Here is a 24014-nt window from a genome sequence, read left to right as displayed (position 1 = left end):
TACCCATTTAGTCCCATCATCGAAGTTGTCGTGTTCCTGGTGTTGCTGCTGCCCATATTGGTTCCCGTAGTGCATCCCCATGTGAGGATTTGCTGGTGCCGGTGCTTAGGAGCCTCTAGGTGGTCGTCGAGGTGGGAGATCCCTAACAAAAAGGATCATCAGCAACAGGGTTATTTGGATTTGAACTTTCAATAACACCGTGGATGCCATGATCATCCTCGGAGTTGTTCTGCCCATTGAAGGTGTGCGTCCAAAGGGCCCCCAACTTTCGGTTCAAGAAAGCTAGTTATTGCAGGACTTCGGCCATGTCCTCCTTTTGTTGTTTATCATTGTTGTAAGGACATCCACTTCGGGTACTCATGATGAAACAAAAAGAATTTTTGATGGGTGATGGATGATTGGTGTAGGCGGCTGTTTAGGGATATGCAGAATTTTAGAATTCTAGTCGAAGTAGGACTCTGGATGGCATGGATTATGAAGGGAATTAAGAGTCCTAAAGTGTTTAGAATTTTGTAAATCTGATGGTGTGATGATGAATGATTATGAATGAAAGAAAACAGATGATTGGGGCGTGTAAAATTATGGGTTAAAGGTTGTTCTATGGTGCAGCTAAAATTGCATAATCAGATATGAAACCTAAAGAATTATGGTGTAAAGGTTGGCGGGCGAAAGAGGATTAAAGATGCTGTGGTTTGAAGGAATGAGATAAATATGGTAAATATGGGCTGAATAGAAGAGTCTCATCTGTACCCAAAACTCAAAAGGTTTTTTTTTTTGCGTATCACCGAGAAAGAAGAAGAGCTTTTGGACCAAAGGGAAAGAAGAAGCCCTCGCCTCTAGATCACAAAGCAATTGCAAACCAAAATAATTCTGCTTTTATTCTTCAACGTCCACCCTTTAAATAGATGAGGCATTGGAACAAAATAGGAAATTAATCTCATGACAAAACTAAGGGCTAAAGGACTCCTAACCAAAGTAGGACTTGACCAAGTCCTCTTTTCACACTATATGACGTAGACCCCTTGATGCCACTTGACGATCAATTACATAGACTCAACTAAAAGACTCAATTCAGCAAACTACAACTCAATTAAGGACTCAATTGACAAAACAAACGAATCAAAAATCAAACCCAAACCTCATGCGCATGCCCTAAGGATTGGGTGCCTTTGCTCCTGCATCACTGACATAGTCTCTAAGGAACTCTTTTTCTTGCTGCTTGATGCTGAAAAAAGTGTTCGAACCATAGCGTCATCTCCGGCTGAAGGCAAAGTGTGCTACAAAGAGGTGGGTGAGCTACTCGAAGGAATGGATAGATTCAAACTGAAGTCCAGAGAACCAGAATCGAGATGTCTTGCTAAGGGTCACAGGGAACGCCTTGCACAGCATGGCATTGGTGGCTCCATACAGCTTCATGAGAGCCTTGAAGCTCTTCATGTGATCTAGAAGATCAATGGCACCATCGTACGACTCCACCTGGGGCTTCTTGAATCGAGATCGATCAATTCCTTCATGATATATCGGAAGAAGGGAGGCTTCGAGGAAAATTTGAGGTCATTGTTTACCCTCGAGCCTATTATCTGAGAGCCTAAATCTACCGGCCCATTTTCTTGATTCTCCTATAGAGGTTGGCACCCTGTTGGGGCAAGAGCTCCAAAAGGTGCAAAGGTTAGAGCCTCCGGATGGAATCCTCACCGGAATGGGGGCTTTAGGTGTGATATTTTTCATTCTGAATGGGACTGCTCCACAGAGTATGCCGGTTCTAGTGAGACCGCTCCGAATCTTGGCATTGGGAGCGGTGGCTAACTACACGCATGCCATGCGCCAATGACTAAGAGTGGTGGCTGGGCTGGTTGAATTTTGGCTGGACCGGCTCCAATCATGCCACTGCCTGCTACAAGCCTTAGACTCTCGCGGCCAGCATTTGCACCTGTTGAATGAGCTAATGGAATTGCTTATTACGCATAGGCGCAGTGGGCCGTTCTAATAGAGCAGGCTTCGGGCTTTACAACGATCCTCAAGAAGTTGAAGTGCGGCGCTGCGAGGTGCGGGATGCTCCATAGGCTTCTCGTGACTTCATGCTAGTTGTCCCTCCCTTCGATGGATGTCAATGTTGCTGGAGGCATTGAGGCCCTTCCTCTAATGCCAATCCGTTGCTGTCGAATCCAGGCTAAGGTCGGAGAGCAGCTCGAATGACTCTGAGGTCGGCTGGAGATGAGTTGCACAGGCTGGCCGAGGTGCAAGGGGTGGATCTTCTCCGGAGATGGCCTATAAAAAGTCGATCGCAGGAGAGTTTCTGGCAAGGTGAGGATGATAGTGGTATTTTGATGATTAATACAATGATTAATAATGAGATAAAATTTGCGATAGGAAAGGGATAGTGAATTCTAAATTCCAATTCGGCAAAGTTTCAAGTGAAACATACTCTTAAATGGACAATAGTAATTTTCATTGTTTAGAGTATGTAGCACCACCATGACATATATTCAAAATTATTTAAAGTTTATTTCATTGATTATATGGATAAATCTAACCTTAAGTTTCAGCAAAGTATGGATTGAGTCGACCTCAAGCTTGATTGAGTCGACCCCGGCACATCAAGAAAACATCTGGCACACTTCTGCAAAAATGGCATGGATGAACAGTACTTGGGTCGACCCAAGTGAAAGTTGAGTCGACCCCATCTTCAAGCTTCAAGAAAACAAGTCTCTGAAATCCCTGAGAGGGTCGACCCAAATAGAACTTGAGTCGACCCAACCTTGAGTCGACCCCAACAGAACATGAGTCGACCCAAAGGCTATGTCATTCAAAAATTAGTTCTCTGGAATCTCTGAGAGGGTCGACCCAAGTGAAATTTGAGTCGATCCAACCCAACCTTGAGTCGACCCAAAAAGTGTTGAGTCGACCCAAGTGAAGGAAGGCTGAAACACAAGGTTCTGTGGTTCCTGAGAGGGTCGACCCCAATGTTGCATGAGTCGACCCAAGTGAAAGTTGGGTTGACCCTAGTAAAAGTTGAGTCGACCCAAGCACGGGCAGAAGCATAACGGCTAGTTCTGCAGAAGTACTTTTTGACCTCCAAACAGTAAGTAACGGCTAGTTTTTGAAATCTGACCAATGAGGGATGTCCAATGGGTGAGAAAAACTATTTAAAGGGACACTATTCATCAGAGAACAATATCCTTTTGCAAAAAGATCAAAGCTTACACAAGAAAGACAAGTGCCCTAATCTTCTTCATCCAAGTGCTTCATTCAAGAGTTGAAAGGAAGTGGTTGAGCAGATTTCAAGAGATATCAAGAGCTCCATCCACCCTTGAAGAGTGAAGCATTCTTGACAAAGAAGAGAGAAGTCTCATCAAGCGATAACTATTCTCTAAACTCTTCTTTGTAGCTTATAATTGTTATATTTGCTCATCTAGGAGCTTCAACTTTCTTCTTTCTTTTGTTAATCACCTTGTAAAGGTTTGTTGGTGAACCCGCAAAACCAACGGTGTAGGTTTATTGGTGAACCCGTAAAACCAATTGTGAAGGTTCGTTGGTGAGCCCGTAAAACCAACAAAGGTTATTGGTGATCCCGGAAAACCAAAGTGTAAAGATTTTTGGATTGTGAGCCCGGAAAACAATCCAACTGTAATCCGAGGGATTATAGTGAATTCCCAAGGGGTCGCTTGGGAAGTGGACGTAGGTGCTTGGGAGAGCACCGAACCACTATACTTCTTGTATGTTTGTATTGTGCATTGTTATAATTTCACTCACTCATCAATTAACTAAAGTAAGATAGCAAAAATTTAGAAAAACCAATTCACCCCCCCCCCCTTTCTTGGCTTGTCACCTTGGGCAACAAGTGGTATCAGAGCAAGGTGCTCATATAGTATTTGTTGATCTCACAATTAAGAGACAAAGATCATGACAACCCAAATGGGATGTTCTATGAGTGAGGGGCAATCCACAAATAGACCTCCTCTATTTAATGGCACTAATTATACATACTGGAAAGCTAGAATGAGGATATTCATTCAAGCTCTAGACTATGAATTGTGGTATATTATAACTAGAGAACCTCACACACCCACAATTAGTGTAGAGAGCACTATCATACCCAAACCAGAAATGGATTGGAATGAAAATGATAGAAGACTAGCACAACTAAATGCTAAAGCGATTAATGTACTTTACTGTTCACTAGATGTAAGTGAATTCAATAGAATATCTACATGCATCTCCGCAAAAGAAATTTGGGATAAACTTGAGGTCACACATGAAGGAACTAATCAAGTTAAGGAGTCAAAAATAAACATATTAGTACATAAGTATGAGTTGTTTAAAATGGAATCCACTGAGTCCATAACTGAAATATTTACTCGTTTCACAGAAATCATAAATGGGCTAAAGAGTTTAGGAAAGTCTTATACTAACTCTGAATTGGTGCGAAAAATTCTCAGGTCTCTACCAAGAGTTTGGGAGGCCAAGGTAACAGCAATTCAGGAAGCAAAGGACCTCAATACACTGCAATTGGAGGAACTTCTAGGATTACTCATGACCCATGAGTTGACCATGAGGCAAAATTCAGAAGATGAAGTCAAGAAAAGAAAGACCATTGCATTAAAGACTACCACTCCAAAACAGAAAACTGAATCGGAAGAATCTGATGATGAGGAATTTGATGAAGAAGGAATAGCTATGATTGAAAGAAAATTCAGAAAATTTATGAGAGGAAAGAAGAAACTTCATAAAAAGAAGCCCTTCTTCAAAGGTAGTTCAAGCAAAGAAAAGGGTAAGGACAAGGAAAAAGAAAAGGAAACGCCAATTTGCTATGAGTGTAACAAGCCCGGGCATTTCAAGATAGATTGTCCGGAATTGAAGTGGATGGCACGAAAACTTAAAAAGAAGAACTTCATGGCTGAATAGAGTGAAAGTGAGGCGTCAAGTTCGGAAGAGGAAGATCAACAAGAGACGGCTCAAATCTGCCATATGGCTAATGACGATGAGGTAGATTCTGAACTTGAATGTGATTTTACTGTTGATGAATTACATGATGTATTTTTAGAACTCATGGAAGAACACAAAAAACTAATCAACAAAAATAAAGTTCTAAAAGATGAAAATCAATCTCTTATCAAAGATAAGCTGAAACTATCTAATAACTATGAAACATTAAGTAGGAGATTCTCAAATGAAACCAAAAATCTAATTTCTGAAAATGTCAAGTTAAAAGAAGACGCTGAAAAATACAAATTCTTAGTAGACAAGTTTACACTTAGCTTAACCAAATTAAATATTATTCTTGATAGTCAAAAAGCTGTATATGATAAAGCTGGATTAGGATATAAAACAAATAGAAAACAAAAATACTTAAAGAATATATTTGTGAAAGCCAAAAATGAAAATATAACTTGTCATTGCTGCAATAAATTAGAACATAAAGCATATGAATGTAACTATAGAAAGTCCAGCTATAACAAATTGAGTAATAATTATAAGCTTAAATCTAAGAAAGTTTGGGTTCCAAAAGGAACATCAAGTACTAACCCTAAAGGACCCAACATAGTTTGGGTACCTAAAGCTTATTCTTGATCTTGATTGCAGGGGTGTCTTGCAGCTAATAAGGTGGATAAACGATGGTATCTAGATAGCGGCTGTTCAAGACACATGACAGGTGACGTAGAACAATTTGTCACCTTGGAATCTAAGAAGGGTGGAGTAGTAACCTATGGAGACAATGGAAAAGGATATATCATTGGAAAGGGTAAAATTTTTATTACTCCATCTACCTTTATAGAAAATGTCTTATAAGTTAATGGTTTGAAACATAATCTACTTAGCATAAGTCAATTTTGTGATAAAGGTTTTAAAGTCACACTTGAAGCCTCAGTATGCATAATCATAAATCCTAAAGATAATAGCATTGTACTTATAGGACAAAGGCAAAGAAATATTTACATGGTAGATCTTCATGAATTAGGCAAGAAAAATGGATTATGTTTAATTACTAATGAAGAAAAGAAAAATGAAACAAGTTGGCTTTGGCATCGTAGACTAGGACATGCTAGTATGGACTTAATATCAAAACTAGTCAAAAGGAATTAATAAAAGATGTGCCAAAATTGATTTTTGAAAAGGACAAAATATGTGGACCATGTTCATTAGGAAAGCAAACAAAATCATCCTTCAAATCAAAAAATATAGTATCGACCACTAGGCCCTTTGAACTCATACATATGGATCTATTTGGACCTACTAGAACCGCGAGTCTAGGAGGGAAGAAGTATGGACTAGTTATAGTAGATGATTTTTCAAGGTATACATGGGTTTCATTTCTTGCATATAAGAATGAAGCATTTTCAGCATTCTTTAAATATTATAAAAATATCATAAATGAAAAGAAGCTCACCTTAATAGCAATTCGAAGTGATCATGGAACTGAATTTAAAAATCAACACTTTGAAGAATTTTGTAATGAAAATGGTATCTCACATCAATTTTCAGCACCTAGAACGCCTCAACAAAATAGGATTGTTGAAAGAAAAAATAGGACCTTGGCAGAAATGGCACGCACAATGTTGTGCGAGTCAAATCTTCCAAAGTACTTTTGGGCTGAAGCTATAAGTACCGCTTGCCATATTTTAAATCGGATTTTAATACGACCAATAACCAAGAAAACTTTCTATGAACTTTGGAAGAATAAAAAACCAACTGCTAAGTATCTTAGAGTATTTGGATGTAGATGTTTCATTTTAAACAATGGCAAGAAGGATCTAAGTAAATTTGATGCCAAGTCAGATGAAGGTATCTTCTTAGGATACTCTACATCTAGCAGGGCATACAGAGTATTCAACAAAAGAACTCTTATAGTTGAAGAGTCAGTTAATATCATTTTTGATGAGTCTGATAGTGAGTCTCCTAGGAGAGAAAGTATTCTTGATGATGATGTAGGAATTATTGATTTTGAAAAATTGAATCTTGATGACGTGCCAAATCAAGAGATGGAAAATGATTGCGTGCCACCACAATCTCAAGACTTGCCAAAGGAATGGAGGTATGCATATGGACACCCTAAAGACTTAATCATTGGTGATCCATCTCAAGGGATAAGAACTCGATCCTCTCTTAGAAATTTAAATGATTATCTTGCTTTTGTTTCACAATTGGAACCTAAGACTTATGAAGAGGCTGAAAAAGACACCAATTGGATAAATGCTATGCAAGAGGAATTAAATCAATTCAAAAGAAGTAATGTATGGACATTAACTGAAAGACCAAAGCATAACTCTGTAATTGAAACAAAATGGATCTTCAGAAATAAATTAGATGAAAATGGAGTAGTCATAAGAAATAAAGCTAGACTTGTAGCTAAGGGATACAATCAAGAAGAAGGGATAGATTTTGAGGAAATATTTGCTCCCGTGGCTAGATTAGAAGCAATTAGATTACTTCTAGCTTTTGCATGTTTCATGGATTTCAAATTGTATCAAATGGATGTGAAAAGTGCCTTCTTAAACGGTTTTATAGAGGAAGAAGTATATGTAGAGCAACCTCCTGGTTTTGAGAATCATGAATTGCCAAATCATGTGTTTAAATTACATAAGGCATTATATGGATTAAAACAAGCACCTAGGGCTTAATATGATCGACTAAGCAAATTTCTACTGAATAATGATTTCGGTAGAGGAAATGTAGATAAAACACTTTTTCTCAAAAGAAAAGACAAAAATCTGCTAGTGGTACAAATATATGTAGATGACATAATCTTTGGTGCCATAAATGATAATCTTTGCAAAGAGTTTGCTAATCTAATGCAAGGAGAATTCGAGATGAGTATGATGGGAGAACTAAATTTTTTTCTCGGATTACAAATCAAGCAAACTAAAGAAGGTATCTTCATTCATCAAACTAAGTACACAAAGAAAATATTAAAGAAGTTTGGGAATGAAAATCACAAGGGAATAGGGACCCCAATGAATCCCACTAGTAAGCTAGACAAAGATGAAAAAGGAAAAAGTATAGATATGAAACTTTACAGAGGTTTAATTGGATCTTTGCTTTACCTTACTACTAGTAGGCCAGACATAGTGTTTAGTGTGGAAATATGTGCTAGATACCAATCAGATCCTAAGGAGTCACATCTAAGTGCTGTTAAAAAAATCCTTAGATATTTGAGAGGTACTACAAACATAGGATTATGGTACTCGAGAGACTCCTGTCTAGATTTGCTTGCATATCTGATGCAGATTTTGCTGGATGCAAATTAGATAGGAAGAGCACTAGTGGAACATATCAATTTTTAGGAAATAACTTAGTATCATGGTTTAGCAAAAAGCAGAATTCAGTTGCATTGTCAACAGTTGAAGCCGAATATATAGCTGTCGGCAGTTGCTGTGCTCAAGTACTATGGCTTAAGCAACAACTAGAGGACTATGAAATTAAACTAGATAACATTCCTATAAAGTGTGATAATACTAGTGTCATCAACCTTACTAAAAATCCGGTTCAGCACTCTAAAGCCAAACACATTGAAATAAGATATCATTTTATTAAAGATCATATGCAAAATGGGAACATATGTATTGAGCATGTATGTACTGACAAACAATTAGCTGACATATTCACAAAACCTTTGAGTGAAGATAGATTTTGCATGCTTAGGAGGAAATTAGGCATATGTGATCCTTTTGATTAAGGAGATATATAAAGGAGCAAGATTTCTCATGATACTCTCCTTCCATTTCTAAAAACCTATGAAACATTAGTCAAACTAGTCGTCTATAGATTTCTTACTAATGTATCATTGTCCCAGTAAGAATTTGTAAGGATTGGAAGAAAGAAAAAAAAATTTTGAAAGGAAAAAGGAAGAGAAGGAAAAATTTCTGAACTTGGGTCGACCCAACCCAGAATGGGGTTGACCCAACGTTGAGTCGACCCAAGAAAAATCTAGGGTCGACCCAACGACGTAACCCCACTGTTAAAAGGGGGACCCGTGAGCAATCTAGGGCATTGTTTTCACTTTGTCCTCTTCCAAAAACCCTATTTTCCACTCTCAAATCTCCTCCAATCATCTCCAAACAGTAGAAGGAAGCTTTCCAAAGCCGTTAGATCAAAATCTTGAAGAAATGGGACCCAAGAGAGCCCTAGCCAAGCGATCCGGGAGGGTTTCACGGACCATCCGTGTTGATAGAAATGCTACAGAGCCTTCTACAGTGCCTCCACAAGGTGAGACACATGTAGAGCCTCCTCCTCCTTCCTCCCCTTTAGTCCAACTTGCAAAATTTGCGGGGAGACCGGTTACCACGGAAAGAAGGATCCACTCCGAGTTTTTGGATCAAGAAGGATTCCGGTTGGGTGATTGGATCCGAAGGCAAGGATGGGAGTATCTTTGCTCCCTAGATGTGGTGATCTACCCAGAGTTGGTTCGTGAGTTCTATGCCTTCCTGAAAGTTGGAATGGGAGGGCTTATATCTGAAGTCCGAGGAGTAAGGGTTAGGGTTTCAGAAGAAAATTTGAGTGAGTTGCTTCATCTCCCCTGCGAAAGTGCAACTCCAGAAAAGCCTGAAAACAAGTTGAGAGCTCTACGGTTGATTCTTGAGAATGATGATTTCGACTATTCCGAAAATGTAATAGCAAGCTCTCTTTCAGCTGAGATGAGGTTGTTACACAACTTTATAGGTCGGATTTTGTTTCCGAAGAGTGGGAGATTTGATCTCATTTCTGAGCGAGATTTGGTTGTTATGGAGCACATTATTCAGGGCATTCCCCTGAACCTCCCAGCTATGATGCTTAGGCAGATGAGGAAGGTCATAAGCAATACAAGAGTCTCCCTGCCATATGGTATGATACTCACTCTGATCTTCCGACAGCATGATATATCAATAGAGGGAGAGATCTCCAGGCATCTACTATTTACTGACACATGCACTGCACGATCTCTTATTCGCATGGGGTATGAGAAGGTGAACGGGAAGTGGGTGCGTGCAGGAGCTGGGATTCATGCTGTATCAGAGGGTGATGCACCAGAGATTGGAGATCCCATCCCTGAGGATGAGGAGCCTGATCATCCTACAACACCTTCAGAGGCTGGACCTTCGTCATCTGTTCCCGCGGGATACACAGATGAGTTTTGGAGTAGGATGACTGAGCTTATGACAGCTCAGGCGAGGACTATCACTGATGGATTGACGAGCATATTGGATATTATGACTGCTGAGATTAGCGATCTTAGAGAGCATGTAGGAGCTCTACAGAGAGAGAGAGAGAGGTTCATGGACCATCTGTGCCCCAGGCAGCTGAGTCAGAGATTTCGGCACAGAGTCATCCAGCTCACCGAGCTCCACGCCAGACTCAGTCCCATCAGGCCCGACCTCCCCTCGCCACATATGCTCGGAGGATGAGGACTAGATCACAGCCATTAGATACCCCCTAGGCTGATGTTAGCACTTTTGGTATTAGTGCCTAGGATTTATCTAGTTCTCATATGTATTTTGTGATTGATCATGTACTTTGTGTGATTGATCATGTACTTTGTATCTTGATTGAGGAATATTGTATTTGTTTTGTTTTGGCATTAATGTACTACAATGTTCCATTTTGATCAATGAAACTGAACTGTTTATTAATTATTGTATCTATTTATCTGTTACCATGCACCTATTTGATGATAACAAAAAGGGAGAGAAGCAAGAAAAGAGCAATAAGTTGACAAACAAGGTTGAAAATTATAATAGGAAAGACTATACATTTAAGGGGAAGCAATTTGTACAATGAAAATGTTAAAGTCTAAAATTTAAATCGAATTTCAGATTTTGGCACATATCTTTTATACCTCGATACATAATCTGAAACTCTTTCATTATCTCAAATTTTTGAAGTGTCATCTTTAACCAAGTATACAAGAAAGGGGGAGAAGACCATAAGTTCAAATTGGCAATATTTGGATGAAATAGGGGAAGACTTCATTCTCATATTTGAAAAGCTGAAATTCAGCAACTTGAGCCCTTCTAAAATTAATTTTAAGATAAGAATCAATTTGATCATACTCAATATTTTGTAATCATCAAAAAGGGGGAGATTGAGGATGATAGTGGTATTTTGATGATTAATACAATGATTAATAATGAGATAAAATTTGCGATAGGAAAGGGATAGTGAATTCTAAATTCCAATTCGGCAAAGTTTCAAGTGAAACGTACTCTTAAGTGGACAATAGTAATTTTCATTGTTTAGAGTATGTAGCACCACCATGACATATATTCAAAATTGTTTAAAGTTTATTTCATTGATTATATGGATAAATCTAACCTTAAGTTGCAGCAAAGTATGGATTGAGTCGACCCCAAGCTTGATTGAGTCGACCTCGGCACATCAAGGAAACATCTAGCACACTTCTGCAAAAATGGCACGGATGAACAGTACTTGGGTCGACCCAAGTGAAAGTTGAGTCGATCCCATCTTCAAGCTTCAAGAAAACAAGTATCTGGAATCCCTGAGAGGGTCGACCCAAATGGAACTTGAGTCGACCCAACCTTGAGTCGACCCCAACAGAACATGAGTCGACCCAAAGGCTATGTCATTCAAAAATCAGTTCTCTGGAATCTCTGAGAGGGTCGACCCAAGTGAAATTTGAGTCGACCCAACCCAACCTTGAGTCGACCCAAAAAGTGTTGAGTCGACCCAAGTGAAGGAAGGCTGAAACACAAGGTTCTATGGTTTCGGAGAGGGTCGACCCCAATGTTGCATAAGTCGACCCAAGTGAAAGTTGGGTCGATCCTAGTAAAAGTTGAGTCGACCCAAGCACGGGTAGAAGCATAACGGCTAGTTCTGCAGAAGTACTTTTTGACCTCCAAACAGTAAGTAACGGCTAGTTTTTGAAATCTGACCAATGAGGGATATCCAATGGGTGAGGAAAACTATTTAAAGGGACACTATTCATCAGAGAGCAATATCCTTTTGCAAAAAGATCAAAGCTTACACAAGAAAGACAAGTGCCCTAATCTTCTTCATCCAAGTGCTTCATTCAAGAGTTGAAAGGAAGTGGTTGAGCAGATTCCAAGAGATATCAAGAGCTCCATCCACCCTTGAAGAGTGAAGCATTCTTGACAAAGAAGAGAGAAGTCTCATCAAGCGATAACTATTCTCTAAACTCTTCTTTGTAGCTTATAATTGTTATATTTGCTCATCTAGGAGCTTTAACTTTCTTCTTTCTTTTGTTAATCACCTTGTAAAGGTTTGTTGGTGAGCCCGCAAAACCAACGGTGTAGATTTATTGGTGAACCCGTAAAACCAATTGTGAAGGTTCGTTGGTGAGCCCGTAAAACCAACAAAGGTTATTGGTGATCCCGGAAAACCAAAGTGTAAAGGTTTTTAGATTGTGAGCCCGGAAAACAATCCAACTGTAATCCGAGGGATTATAGTGAATTTCTAAGGGATCGCTTGGGGAGTGGACGTAGGTGCTTGGGAGAGCACCGAACCACTATACTTCTTATGTGTTTGTATTGTGCATTGTTCTAATTTCACTCACTCATCAATTAACTAAAGTAAGGTAGCAAAAATTTAGAAAAACCAATTCACCCCCCCCCCCCCTCTTGGCTTGTCACCTTGGGCAACACAAGGAACCCTCCAATGCCTAAGTCAGAATAATGAAGCAACAATGCATAAAAAAAAGAATCTTAGTAGAGTGTGATCTCTGAGAGTAATATAGCGTGCGTACCTGAAGTCCTCCGAATTGCCCTTCTATGTATAATAGCCAACTTTGTCGTTATCTAGTTTGACGTGGCATACAATGAAGGCCAGATAATAACCGGCAGTATGACTAAGATATGGGTGCCAGTCCACATGGGCAGTGGGCAACGCTGGTGGGGTGTAGATCATGGCGCTACCACGACTGCAAGCCACCAAAGATGTCAATTGTTGGAACTGTCAAGCCATGACTCCTTGGTTGATCGACTCCTTGGCCGAGATCGAGGTGGTTCATTTTGGTTGGTCGCCTGTTCGGCTGGGGCCGAGGTTACTTAAAACTCATACAAAAGGTCTATTCAAAAGTCCATCTAAATTTTAGCTCGACAAAAATAATAATTTTTGGATGTGCTTGTTTAAACAAATGCTGCCCTTTTCATTATGATGATAGATGGAGCAGCAGAGGCATCTACTATATGATTACAATACGCGAGGTCCAATGAAAAATACATTTGGGTCTAAATTTTTAGCCCACCCTATAATTTTATGCGGCTATAATATTGATGATATATACCTTCAACCATAATTGTTCGAGTATTTGATTAGAGTTTATTCATAAGAAGGCTTTAAAGAGGAGTATTCTAACCTAAGAAAATTTTTGCTTGTTCATGCATCAATTCACATTCCAATTTAAGGAAAGCGAGGTCAAATTTCCAATACATGAACTAAATTTCTAATATTGATCTCCAGATGGTGGAGAAAAAACTACAATCAGAAAACAAGTGGTCTACTGATTCAACATAGTGCTGGCAAATTCTATCTTCCAAATTCAGACTGAGAAAAAACTCTTGCAGCTTCAGTTGAATTGTAGATGGGTGTCTTTGTGGTCATGCTGGAAAGAAAAAAATATCCGAATTTTCTTGAACATGTTGGGAATTGTATCCTAAAAGTCAATCGTCAGCAAGTTGATGATTGAATTATGTAAATGAATTGACAAATTAATAAAGTGTTATTTGGCATTATTCATCATTTTATTGAACATCTTCAAATGAACTCTTATATGATGAAGTCCTTAGGACTTATTTTATGATAAAGGAGGGAATTTATCTTCAAGTCCTTAAACCTGTTCACGACCAAATGATATACTATTACTACGACGACAGCATTATCGAGATTAGGTCGTTGTGAGACATATACGTTGGTTGTCCTCTTAACCAAGGAGTGTGGAGACACTGATATGTTACACAGGTGAAGTATAGGAGTACATTTCACTGAACGTGATCAATTCCGGAACACTCCACTGTCAAGAGATGTTCCGAGTGGATATGGGTATAAGTATCCCTCAGACCTGAGATCACCACAGTGATTAGCAAGCAACTCACTGTACTTTGGTACCGGACTAGCAGAATTTCTAATTCTGGGATGAAAGGTTACTGGGTGCAGTCAAGTACTTGCGAAATCAGTGAGTGAGTCAAGATGGAATTGACCCCTCCTGAAAACAGGAGATAATGCTTTGTGTTCAATTTAGCAAAACCTTGGCCAGGGTAATCCTTGTGAGGAGTCACAGAATTTCTAAAGTTGAATCACATCATGGATGCACTAATTATAGAGTTCACAGAACTCTAAAGTCATCCTGGCATTAGGAGTCAAAGGGATGAATTATACAGCAACCATAGTCCAGGGTTCCAGAATATTTGCTTCGCATATATTCGGCCTATCCGGACGTCGGATACCATTGCTAGATGGTCACATCGATTAGTGCAGGAAGTCGTTCCTATACTACCGGCCTAGGTTCGAACCTATGAGGTCACACGCATAGAAGTTTTTTGATTGATCAAGATAGCTGATGGATGGTTGAGAATCATTCAGGGTTAATTTAGTCAATTCGATTGGCAAATTATCTTATAAAATAATTAAAATAATTATTGAAGAATTAATTAGTAATTAGATTACTAATAAACTTAATTTGATTGAGTAAATGGACTGAGGATGAGACAAATTGAATTGGATTCAACTCCGGGCTCAATCAGGGTTTTTGACCTGATTGGATTAGGTCTGAATCAAGAGGACTTAAGTTGACCAAATTAAATTAGATTAAATTTATGCTTAATTAGGGATTGACCTAATTGGATTAGGTTCAACCCAAGGTAATTGGACAATCCTAATTGTTAGGATTTCATTTAATTAAATGGGTTTGATCTGAAATTGTTCAGATCTTGAAATCCACATGTCACATATCCATGCATGGTGACATAAATTGATTTTTAATATGATTAAAAATTAATTTAATTTATTTAATGGCGCCATGGGACATGTGGCACACATCAAGGACCTCCTTCATCATCAGATGGGACGAAATGGAGAGATAAATTCATGAAAAGAATTGGATAAGATCAACTTCTCTCTCTTCATGGTATATGTCATCCTTATCTTTATCTCACTTCTAATTAAGTTTGAATTTCGAATTTAAACACCACAAAATTACCTCATGACCCTCTAATCTAATTGTGGGCATGAAAATTTCAAAATTGAAAGAAGGAAGTCGCAACATGATGAATGGTTTAGATTAGATCAAGCTTCATCATGTGTTGGCACATGAAACAAGCATTTGAATTTTGAATTCGAAACCCCATAAAATCCTTCCAAAATATTGGAAGGTTGGTGTGTGATGAGGAGTGGAGGGCGACATTAAAAGGACCTCCATCAGCTTGTGGCCGAAATTAAGAGAAAAATAAGAGAAGGAAGAAAGGAAAAAGAAAAGAGAGGAACCCTAGTTCATGCATGGAAAAATTCTGCGTACATTCTAGCTGACTTCTTCCTCCTCTAAGTCCTTCACGCCATTAGTGTTAAGGGTCCCTGATAAGAGCTTTTAGATCAAATCTAAGTCCTCTTCAATTCCTATGAACCATTCTTCCAAATTCTTCCAAAAAAGGCAGATCCAAGGTTGATAGTGTCAGGAAGATCAAATTTCAGCCTCAAAAAATTCTGCGCAAGCTAGCACTTCCACGGGATTGGATCTCTCCAGGAACTTCGCATGGATTACTCGTGGAGGCCAGACGATCGTGTGGTTGCGAAGCTCGAGCATTTGATCTATTATATTCTGATTTTGCAAAGGTATAAATCTGATACCAGTAATTTAGATAAGATCTAATCCTCGAGGGTTAAACCTCTTCAGGGGCTCTTCACAGAGTAATCTTTAGAACCTATTCAATGGGTATTCGAAGATTAGTTGGATCATAGATTAGTCAAGTTTAGAATTTAATAATCTCATTTCAGATATGATATTAATCATGCAAATGATTTAGCATAATTGTTTAAACGATTCCGGCATATCGATCATGTGTTTTGTAGTGATGTTTTGAAATCTGATTTCTTATGCATGCTAGAATGAAAATATTTAATTCAATGTTTTTCGCTGTGATTTTAAATTAAAAAGAACTATGTGTGGCTTGATCCCCCTTGTGAAGGGGTACGTAGGCAATCCGTACAGGTGCAGTCATAGAAAAAATTTAAAATTTCAGCATGCTATCACTGCTAGAACCGATCAATCTCTTTCAGAACAAGCAATATATAATTCAAAAAGCAGAAACTAAAATGAGAATCTCTGCAAAGGAGCCGAGCTCTGCAATTTTTAGGAAATATTTAATTAAAAAGAACAGAATGACAAAGGAGCCGACCTTTTTGAGCGCCAACCTCTGCAATTTGAGCACCTCCTCCATCAACTAGGCCTTGGTGCGTCGGATCTCGACATTCATCGCCACCACCGCCTCCTTGTTTTTCTCCCCGGGTCGCCATCTTCGATTTCTACACAACAGATTCACCAATCAGGGGAAAAAAGTGCCACTAAGGAAAAATCAGGGAAAAGAAACCCTGGAAGGGAGAAAGAGGAGGAGGACCTAGAGGGCGGCGTCGATGTCGGATTCAACGGCGGCGAAGAGGCGGGCGAAGGCATCATCGCCGGAGACATTTTCTGCATGCTGCTTCTCAACTTCACAAAGAGAAGTGGGGAAAAGAGGAGAGGAGCCGAGGATTAGGTCAAGAGAAGTGGGGAAAAGAGGAGAGGAGCCGAGGATTAGGTCGCCTTCCACGGGACCAGCCCACCAACCGTCGCCTGGGGTGATGGAGAGGGAGGAAGAGTAGTAGAGGTAGAGGAGGTCAGAAATGGGGAGGGAAGAGGGGGATTTGAGAAAGAGGAGGACTTCGTCAGGGAAGATCGATCTCAAATCGAGAAAGAGCGACAAAAGGGGAGGTAGTGGGTTAGAGATTTGTAGAGAGGAGGGGGGAGGGGGAGGGGGAGGGGAGGGGGATCGGGAGGCAAGGGGTTAGGGATTTGCAGCAAGGACGGGGGAGGGGGGATAATGGCCTCCGACGATGCTTTCTAAAGCGTCGTTGGGAGGAAAAAGAGAAAAAAAAAGAGATGGCTTCCGTTCGGGAATTGGGACATTTTAGGCTTCCGCCGATGCTTCACTACAAGAAAAACAAGATTTGGTGATGCTTTTTAAGGCTTTTACCGACGCTTATAAGCGTCGGTCAGTTTTCTTTTGACGCTTTTAAAAGCGTCGCCAAAGGGTCGGCTATGTCAGAGTGGAAAAAAGAATTGCCGACGCTTCTAGAAAGCGTCGCTAAGGTGGTTTTTAGCGACATTTTTTAGCGACGCTTTTAAACGTCGCTAAAAACCCAGTTAGCGATGCTTTAAAGCATCGTTATAAATATTTTTTTTAAAAAAAATATTTTAAAAAAATATTTTGAATCAGAGCCTCGTTTTCTCGTTTTCTCCCAATGTCCACCTCCGCGCTCCTCCACCGCTGCACGTCCTCCACCACTGCCTGCCGGAAAATCCCCACATCCACTGCCCCCGTTACCATATGATATCCTCTCATCTTCATATTCTCCGTCCAATCGTGCGGCATCACAAGCCCCCCCAAATATGGTCCCCTCTCGCCAATGCCGCCGCCCTCCGCCGCCGACAGCTTGTTCCTCATCCCCAGCACCTTCCTCTCCGCCTCCTTCATCGTATCCCTCACCTTCCGGTTCATAGGATCCCACAGATACCCCATGCTCGCGCTCAGATCCAGCGGCTCCATCTGCACCACGTCGACCACCTCGACGTCGGCGATCGCCTCGATCTCTGCCAGCCCCGCCGCCGTCTCCACCTGGCACATCACCAGCAGCTCCTCGTCAACCTGCGCCAGGTAGCCGTTGTCGATGCCGTAGGCGGAGGCGCGCACCACTGTGTGAGCGGACCCGCGGACGCCGCGCGGTGGAAAACGGCAGAATGAGACAGCGAGCTCGACGGCACCGGGGGACTCGATTATGGGGAACATGAGGCCCTAGGGGCCGAGATCGAGGGCCTTCTTGGCCCGGGGCGAAGAGCTCCGAAAGGCAGAGGATAGCCGAGGTGGGGGCAGCGGCGAGGGCGCGGAGGCTGCGGAAGGCCTCCGCGATGCCGCCAGAGCCGTCCTCCATGTCGACGACCACGTAGTCGTAGCCGGCGAGGCCGGCGATCTCGGCGAGGGTCAGAGAGGAGCTCAGGAGGAATAGGCCGTAGAGGGTCTCGCTGGCGACGAGGCGGGACTTGAGGATCCGCGGTTCGGGGGAGAGGGAGGCGAAGTAGGGATCCAAGGAGGCGGCGAAGACATCATCGCCGGAGTTGTTCTGCTTCTTGAATCTGGAGGGGGTTAGGGAGAGGGGGATCACCTTTTGAAAGTGCACGACAGAGAGAGAGGAGATCATATTAGCGTCGAAATAGGCTCCGACGATACTTTTTAGCATCGTCTTAGGCCGGCGACTACACCAACGCTTATTAGCGTCGTCTATTGCCGACGCTTTTTACAAGCGCCAGCAAATTTTGACGCTAGACCGAAAATTGCCGACGCTTGTAAAAGGCATCGGCAGAAAAGCGTCGGTAAAACCAACTTTTCCTGTAGTGTTAAAAGCGTTGGCCCGAGCTAGGCATCTATCCACAATGGCTTCCGACGATGCTTATAAGCGTCATCGTAGCTTTATGGCTTAGCCAAAATTACCGATACTTCTACTTAGCGTCGGCAGCCAAAAGTCGGAAAAGGTAATTTTTTCTAAGAAGACATGTGGCATATTTCTGGAAGGAAAGTGTTCATCTAATGAACAAAGATGAAAGTAGCAAAGGCTTGGCGTATTTTGTTGTGATACAACTTACAAGAAAATGAATACCTATTGTCCCAGCTTTTTTTTATTTTATTTTTTTAAGAAAAAAGGGTTAGAGAGGCAAATGGAGAACATTAAGAGTTCGATAACGTGTCACCTAAAGCACGAACTAGGAGCGTTCAAGAGAAATCGACAAACAACAGCTTGGGCATCATGTAATTCCGGCGGGACAGAATGATCCGCTTAGCTCCGCTCGTGTTAAGTGGAGATGGGAATCATATATTTCTTTATTTTTAAGATTGCACTGTGGCTCGCACTTCTGGAAGACGTAAGTAAAAGTAGGCGGATGGTTAGTGAAAATTGCAGCACCGTTTTTGTCCGGCGCGAACACGACTTTTGAAGCAACTTTTAACAAAGTTGGTTTTGCTGCCTTAGGCAGCAACTTTAATGCAGGCTGTTTGTGAATTGAGCCTTTTGGTGCTAAGGAGGATGCGTCGTACGCATTTCACTTTCAAACTTGCTTCTATATATATATATATATAACCCTGACAGGTCCTACATGCTCATAGTTAGGGATTACTCAGCGTAGATGGCGCACGCCCCCTCCGGCCGCTTAGGCCCAGATGAATATATCCGCTCATCTAACGCTTGCGTCATCATTAGCATTAAGATTATTATTGATTGCTGTTATTATTATTATTATTAGTAGTAGTAGTTGTAGTTTTAATGTATTGATGATTATTATCACATTCACTCTACAGAGCCTGCGCTCATTAACGCGAGAGCGAACAGAGAGAAAACGACGACGACGACGACACTGCTACTATTATTATTTTTGTTGACGACGACGACGACGATAATAACATTTAACTCGACTGAGCGTCTGCTACCATTATTATTACTGTTGTTGTTGTTGTTGACGACGACGACGACCACGATAATAACATTTAACTCTACTGAGCGCGCGCTCATTAACGCGAGAGCGAGAGCTGCGAGACAGAGAGAGCTCCGGAGGAAAAGCACTGATAGAGGCCACTAAATATAAGGTGGTTGCCATTGCGAGGAGGCAACAGGAGGTATTCAACAGACATAAATTAGGTTCCGGCATTCATGTGACGGACCTGAAAGCTATAACGCCACAATAACACCGCAACCAGCTGGCAGACGACACCTCCTGATCCTCCCTCGTCAGTCGCAAACTATACGCAAAACCAGCCAGCCATCAGACATACCCGATAGGCCCCAATTCTCGCCCTCGTCCTCCTCCCACCGTCCGGCTTAATTCGCCCGCTCTGTTCGCCCGGCACCGGCAGCGACCATCTTGCATCAAACGGAGACGAGAGACACCGGTGCGGAGATAGAGAGAGACAAACAGCTAGCGTCGGATTGGAGACGGAGACGGGCCTCTCCTGGGGACGCTCCAAGACATGAAGTAGTCTCACGACAGCGCAGGGTGGTACCTAGCCCCGGCCGCCATCACTCTGTGCTGCTCCATCTGGCAGGCGCATCAAAAGATTCAGGAACCAATTACCTCCCGGCCCGTCCCGGGCTTGGCCCGTTATAAATACATATTTAAATCGCGCGGTAATAGCAGTGGCATAAAGGCATAGCGGCAATACCTGGAAGAGCTCGTGCAGTTTGGTCTTGAGGTAGCAGTACTCGTGCTCCAGCACCTCCAGCGAGCGCAGGCATCTTTGCATCGAGACGTGAAGGTTAAAGTAATGAGCCATTAATCACAATACCCCAACACAGACAAATTAGTGGACACAGAAAGTCGAGCAAGGCTTTTCTATCTACCCGGACCGGGTTGTATCTTTCGCCCGAAAGAAGAGTTCGCCTTCCTTCGCGCGGATCCACCGTTGGATCGCGCAATGGTCGCTTCGAGACCTGCGCAGACAAACGCAGGGGTTCGGAGTGATTTGAGATCCGTGCGGAAGGCGATCCGACGGGCGACGTCGACAAAGAAGATCGGCCGTTCCTTCCCGCGAAAGATACAACCCGAACCCGTATCTCCCGTTCCAAGCGAATTAATGAGGCGGCACAACTGGGTCTCGCGTGTGGGGAAAAAAGAACGTTAAGGGACGGGACGGGACGCACCTAACGCGGGACCGGGTGCGAGATGCCTAGCCCGGTCCCCTACGTACGTACTATATTCATACTAGCTAGATACCTCAGAATTAGATACTACTAAACCGAAAGGTACCCCCTACGTCCGGTACAGAAGCTGCGGCATGAGTAGGTGCGTGTACCATAGGTCATTTCTCCGGATCCGACACCGTGGAAGAGGTTTGAAGGAGCGGTCGCCCATCTGCCTTTCACTCCCCCGGCGCGGGATGCAGGACGCACCGACAGCTAGGGTGGTTCCGACCACCACTGCTAAATCCGTGGCCCAAACTCTGGACTCTGGTGCAAATGCAATACACGGCGGCCAACTAATTTGAGGCTCGATTCAAGTGCTACCCCGTACACAATCCACTAATATCCTCGAACTAATGTAAGAAGGCTCGATCCTATGCGATCCCCTACCCACTGAAATTGCCACTACTCTATATATTGGAAAACGGTTTTTTTAGGCCCTAGGCTAGAGATACTAATCTCAGATTCCAAAGCTGCATCAGAACGTTTAATTTTGTTTTCCTTTTCTCGCATGCCCATGGTATTTACCATGGAGAAGTATGTAAAGGGAGTTTGTGCGAGAACGTGGATACCATGATGACAAATTGAAGAAAGCATTTGGTGCTACTAGGAGTCCGGTACGTACCCGGACCAGTTGCTGTGCTCGGAAGCGGCGCGGAAGGCAAGGCAGACAGTCCTCACGCGTTTGGCTCCGATGCTGGAACTGCTGCCCATCAGCTGGTTCAGATGTATCCCTATCTTCGTGTAGTCCGTGCACTCCCTGTCAGCTCTGAGGCTTAAAACATCGCTCATCCAGTTAGAAACAAAGATGCGTATCAGATGCAATGCAGAGCTGAAAGTAGGCAGGGGATGAGGAGCCGAAGTACATCATGAGAGGTGGAATGGAACATATAGTAACGTGCAGACGGGAGCGGGCATGCAACAGTTACGTACAGTAGAGATCGGAGATTCTTGAGGAGCTTCTCCGATTCCCGGAAGTAGATGGAGATGACCTCGGAGACGAAATTGGGGGAAGATTCATCCTGCAGCTGCTGCAGCTGCATGAACTGCTCGTCCAGCACCCCCTGCGCATGCAGTGCCCCACATCAGCCATCTAGTTCAGGGATGGGCTAACTTTCCCATCTTTTCTTTCCACAAAAAACTGTGGGGAGAACAACAACAACAACAACAACAAAAAGGAGACTAGCAGCTCTAGCGGAGAAACTATAAGAAGAAAAGAAGGGGTAGTCGTGGAACCTGGTGGAAGAGCAGGGCCATCAAGCGGTTCATGTCGGCCTCCAACCGAGCCGCGCCCAGCCCCAACATCCACACCGGCAGACCCGTCTTGACCGTCTCTCTCTCTCACGCTCTCTTGCTTTCGCTTTCGCTCTCGCTCTCGCTCTCGCCGGCTCGATCTCTCTCTCCTGCTCTACACTACACGTAACCAAGGATGGCCGGGGGGAATAGGGGTGTCCGTGCGCCTGCCAGCCTGGTCTCCGGGAGGAGCTTAGACGCAGAGTGGGTTTGTAGAAGTTGGGGTTCAAAGCTTCCTATTTAAGGAGGCTGGTGGTGGCGGGTGGAATCAAGGAGTTCTTCTCTCTTTCTCCTGGAAATTAAAGAAAAGAGGCACACGAGTTATTACTATATTAATAGCTAATGCAGCCCTTGGTCCGTCGCTCCCTCCCTCAGCGGTCACCACCTTGCACGGGATCGAGGTGAGAGAGAGAGAGAGAGAGGGGATGAGCCGGGCTGCGGGCGTGCGTTGGGGCACGGGATCGAGGTGAATGCTTGGGATCTACCGGACCGGGGGCAGGGTAGTGACCTGATGGACCCGTACCACTCGGTCACCTCGCGTGCTGCCGCCTTTGTTTTCTTTAATCTCGGTTTCTCCTTTGTCTTTTTCCTCTCACCAGCCCTTTCGCCGACCGCCGGTGCTTCTGCCAGTCTCCTCTCGGCCAAACAATGTGGCCTCCTTTTTGCTTAACTTTGCCATCCTCCCCAGCTTTTTCACTCATCCCCTCGGCCAAACACTGGGCTTGTTTTCTTGTCCAGCGAACAGGCACAGCCATGCGCCGCACTGGCACTTTTTTTTATTTAAACCCCCCACGCTGGTCAAACGGTGCAGCTCCAAGCATCCGACTCCTCTTCCTTCTCTATGTAGCAATGTCGCAAAATTCGGCTCATGAAACAATGCAAGGAATTGAGATACATCATGGCTCCTTTTCTATTACAAGTTTTCTTTGTTAATTCTTTCAGATAAGTTGTTAAATTGAAAATTTTGAGTCAATCATGTACAACAGAGAGCATTCAATGTTTACGATCTGAACTTTCGTGACAATGTCCAAGTTCACTATTAAAATTAAGTACACGATCATCGGAAGATCAGAAGAGAAAAGAGGTTGTGTTGGGAGAAAAACCCCAAGTCATACCGCCACAGAGGCGCTCGGCCAAAGAGCGCCGACCAGGAGGATGCTCGGCCAAAGAATGCCGACCAGGAAGGCGCTCGACTAAAGGGCGCCGACCGGAGAGAGCGCCAAGAGGCGCCCAATCAAAATAACCAAGTAGAGATGCTCGGATAGGAAGAGCCGACCAGCGGACGCCGACCAGAGAAGCGCTCAAATAGAAAGCGCTGACTAGAGAGAGCGCCAAATAGAGGCGCTCGGCTAGAAGGTACTCGCCCAAAGGGCGCCGACCAGGAGTACTAGAAGCAACCCCGCCACAGGGCGCCCCTCTGGGCGACCAGCTCGGCTCGGCACCCTTGCCGAGCCGATGCCTTAACTAATACTCCTCCCCGCCAAGCTTTCTCGAAAGGTCCGGCGGCTATACACGCGACTCTACTATAGTCTGCCACTATCTCCAAGCCATCAAGGCATAAGATCTCTGCAGGTATTCGGCACGACCTGCCATTAATGCATGAGACTCCCTCAAGTCTCCGATGCACCCAGTCATTTAATGAGCACGGCCCAAGACGATCTCCGGATCACTGAACCATCAGAGCGTATGGCTCTCCCTGACCGCCGGTTCATTCGGTAATAAATGCACTTACCATCCACGGACCCCAGGCCCACCACAGCCGGCGGTTCAACCACTCCAACAGGTCCGATCGACCGTGACAA

General features: G+C 43.0%; 1 protein-coding gene across 2 annotated transcripts; it reads right to left on the bottom strand.

Annotated features, from left to right (window-relative positions):
* Positions 1-18754: 18754 nt before the first annotated feature.
* HP6 (histidine phosphotransfer protein 6) lies at positions 18755-22482 on the bottom strand. Of its 2 annotated transcripts, XM_039121150.2 has the most exons (5): positions 22156-22482; positions 21853-21983; positions 21545-21688; positions 20403-20475; positions 18755-20278 (listed from the first exon to the last, which is right to left on the bottom strand). In XM_039121150.2, the coding sequence occupies exons 1-5, from the start codon at positions 22222-22224 to the stop codon at positions 20222-20224; spliced, it is 474 nt and encodes a 157-aa protein (XP_038977078.1). In that variant the 5' UTR covers positions 22225-22482; the 3' UTR covers positions 18755-20221. The 2 variants fall into 2 exon arrangements, with proteins under 2 accessions (XP_038977078.1, XP_088568397.1); XM_088712271.1 differs by having other exon boundaries at positions 18755-20475.
* Positions 22483-24014: the final 1532 nt, after the last annotated feature.

This window comes from Phoenix dactylifera, chromosome 1 (assembly GCF_051530095.1).
Source record: "Phoenix dactylifera cultivar Ajwa chromosome 1, Ajwa_hap1_PhDact_Kaust_v1.1, whole genome shotgun sequence".
Lineage (NCBI taxonomy): Eukaryota > Viridiplantae > Streptophyta > Magnoliopsida > Arecales > Arecaceae > Phoenix > Phoenix dactylifera.
This window is presented reverse-complemented; position numbering and strand designations above follow the sequence as displayed.

Bases quoted from the DNA above. Each gene is read 5' to 3' on its own strand.
- HP6 (XM_088712271.1), bottom strand. From the start codon at position 22,224: ATGTTGGGGCTGGGCGCGGCTCGGTTGGAGGCCGACATGAACCGCTTG. The intron at 21,689-21,852 runs GTACGTAACTGT...TTTAAGCCTCAG, and splicing joins AAGAATCTCCGATCTCTACT to AGCTGACAGGGAGTGCACGG. The intron at 20,476-21,544 runs GTACGTACCGGA...CTCGATGCAAAG, and splicing joins GAGCACAGCAACTGGTCCGG to ATGCCTGCGCTCGCTGGAGG.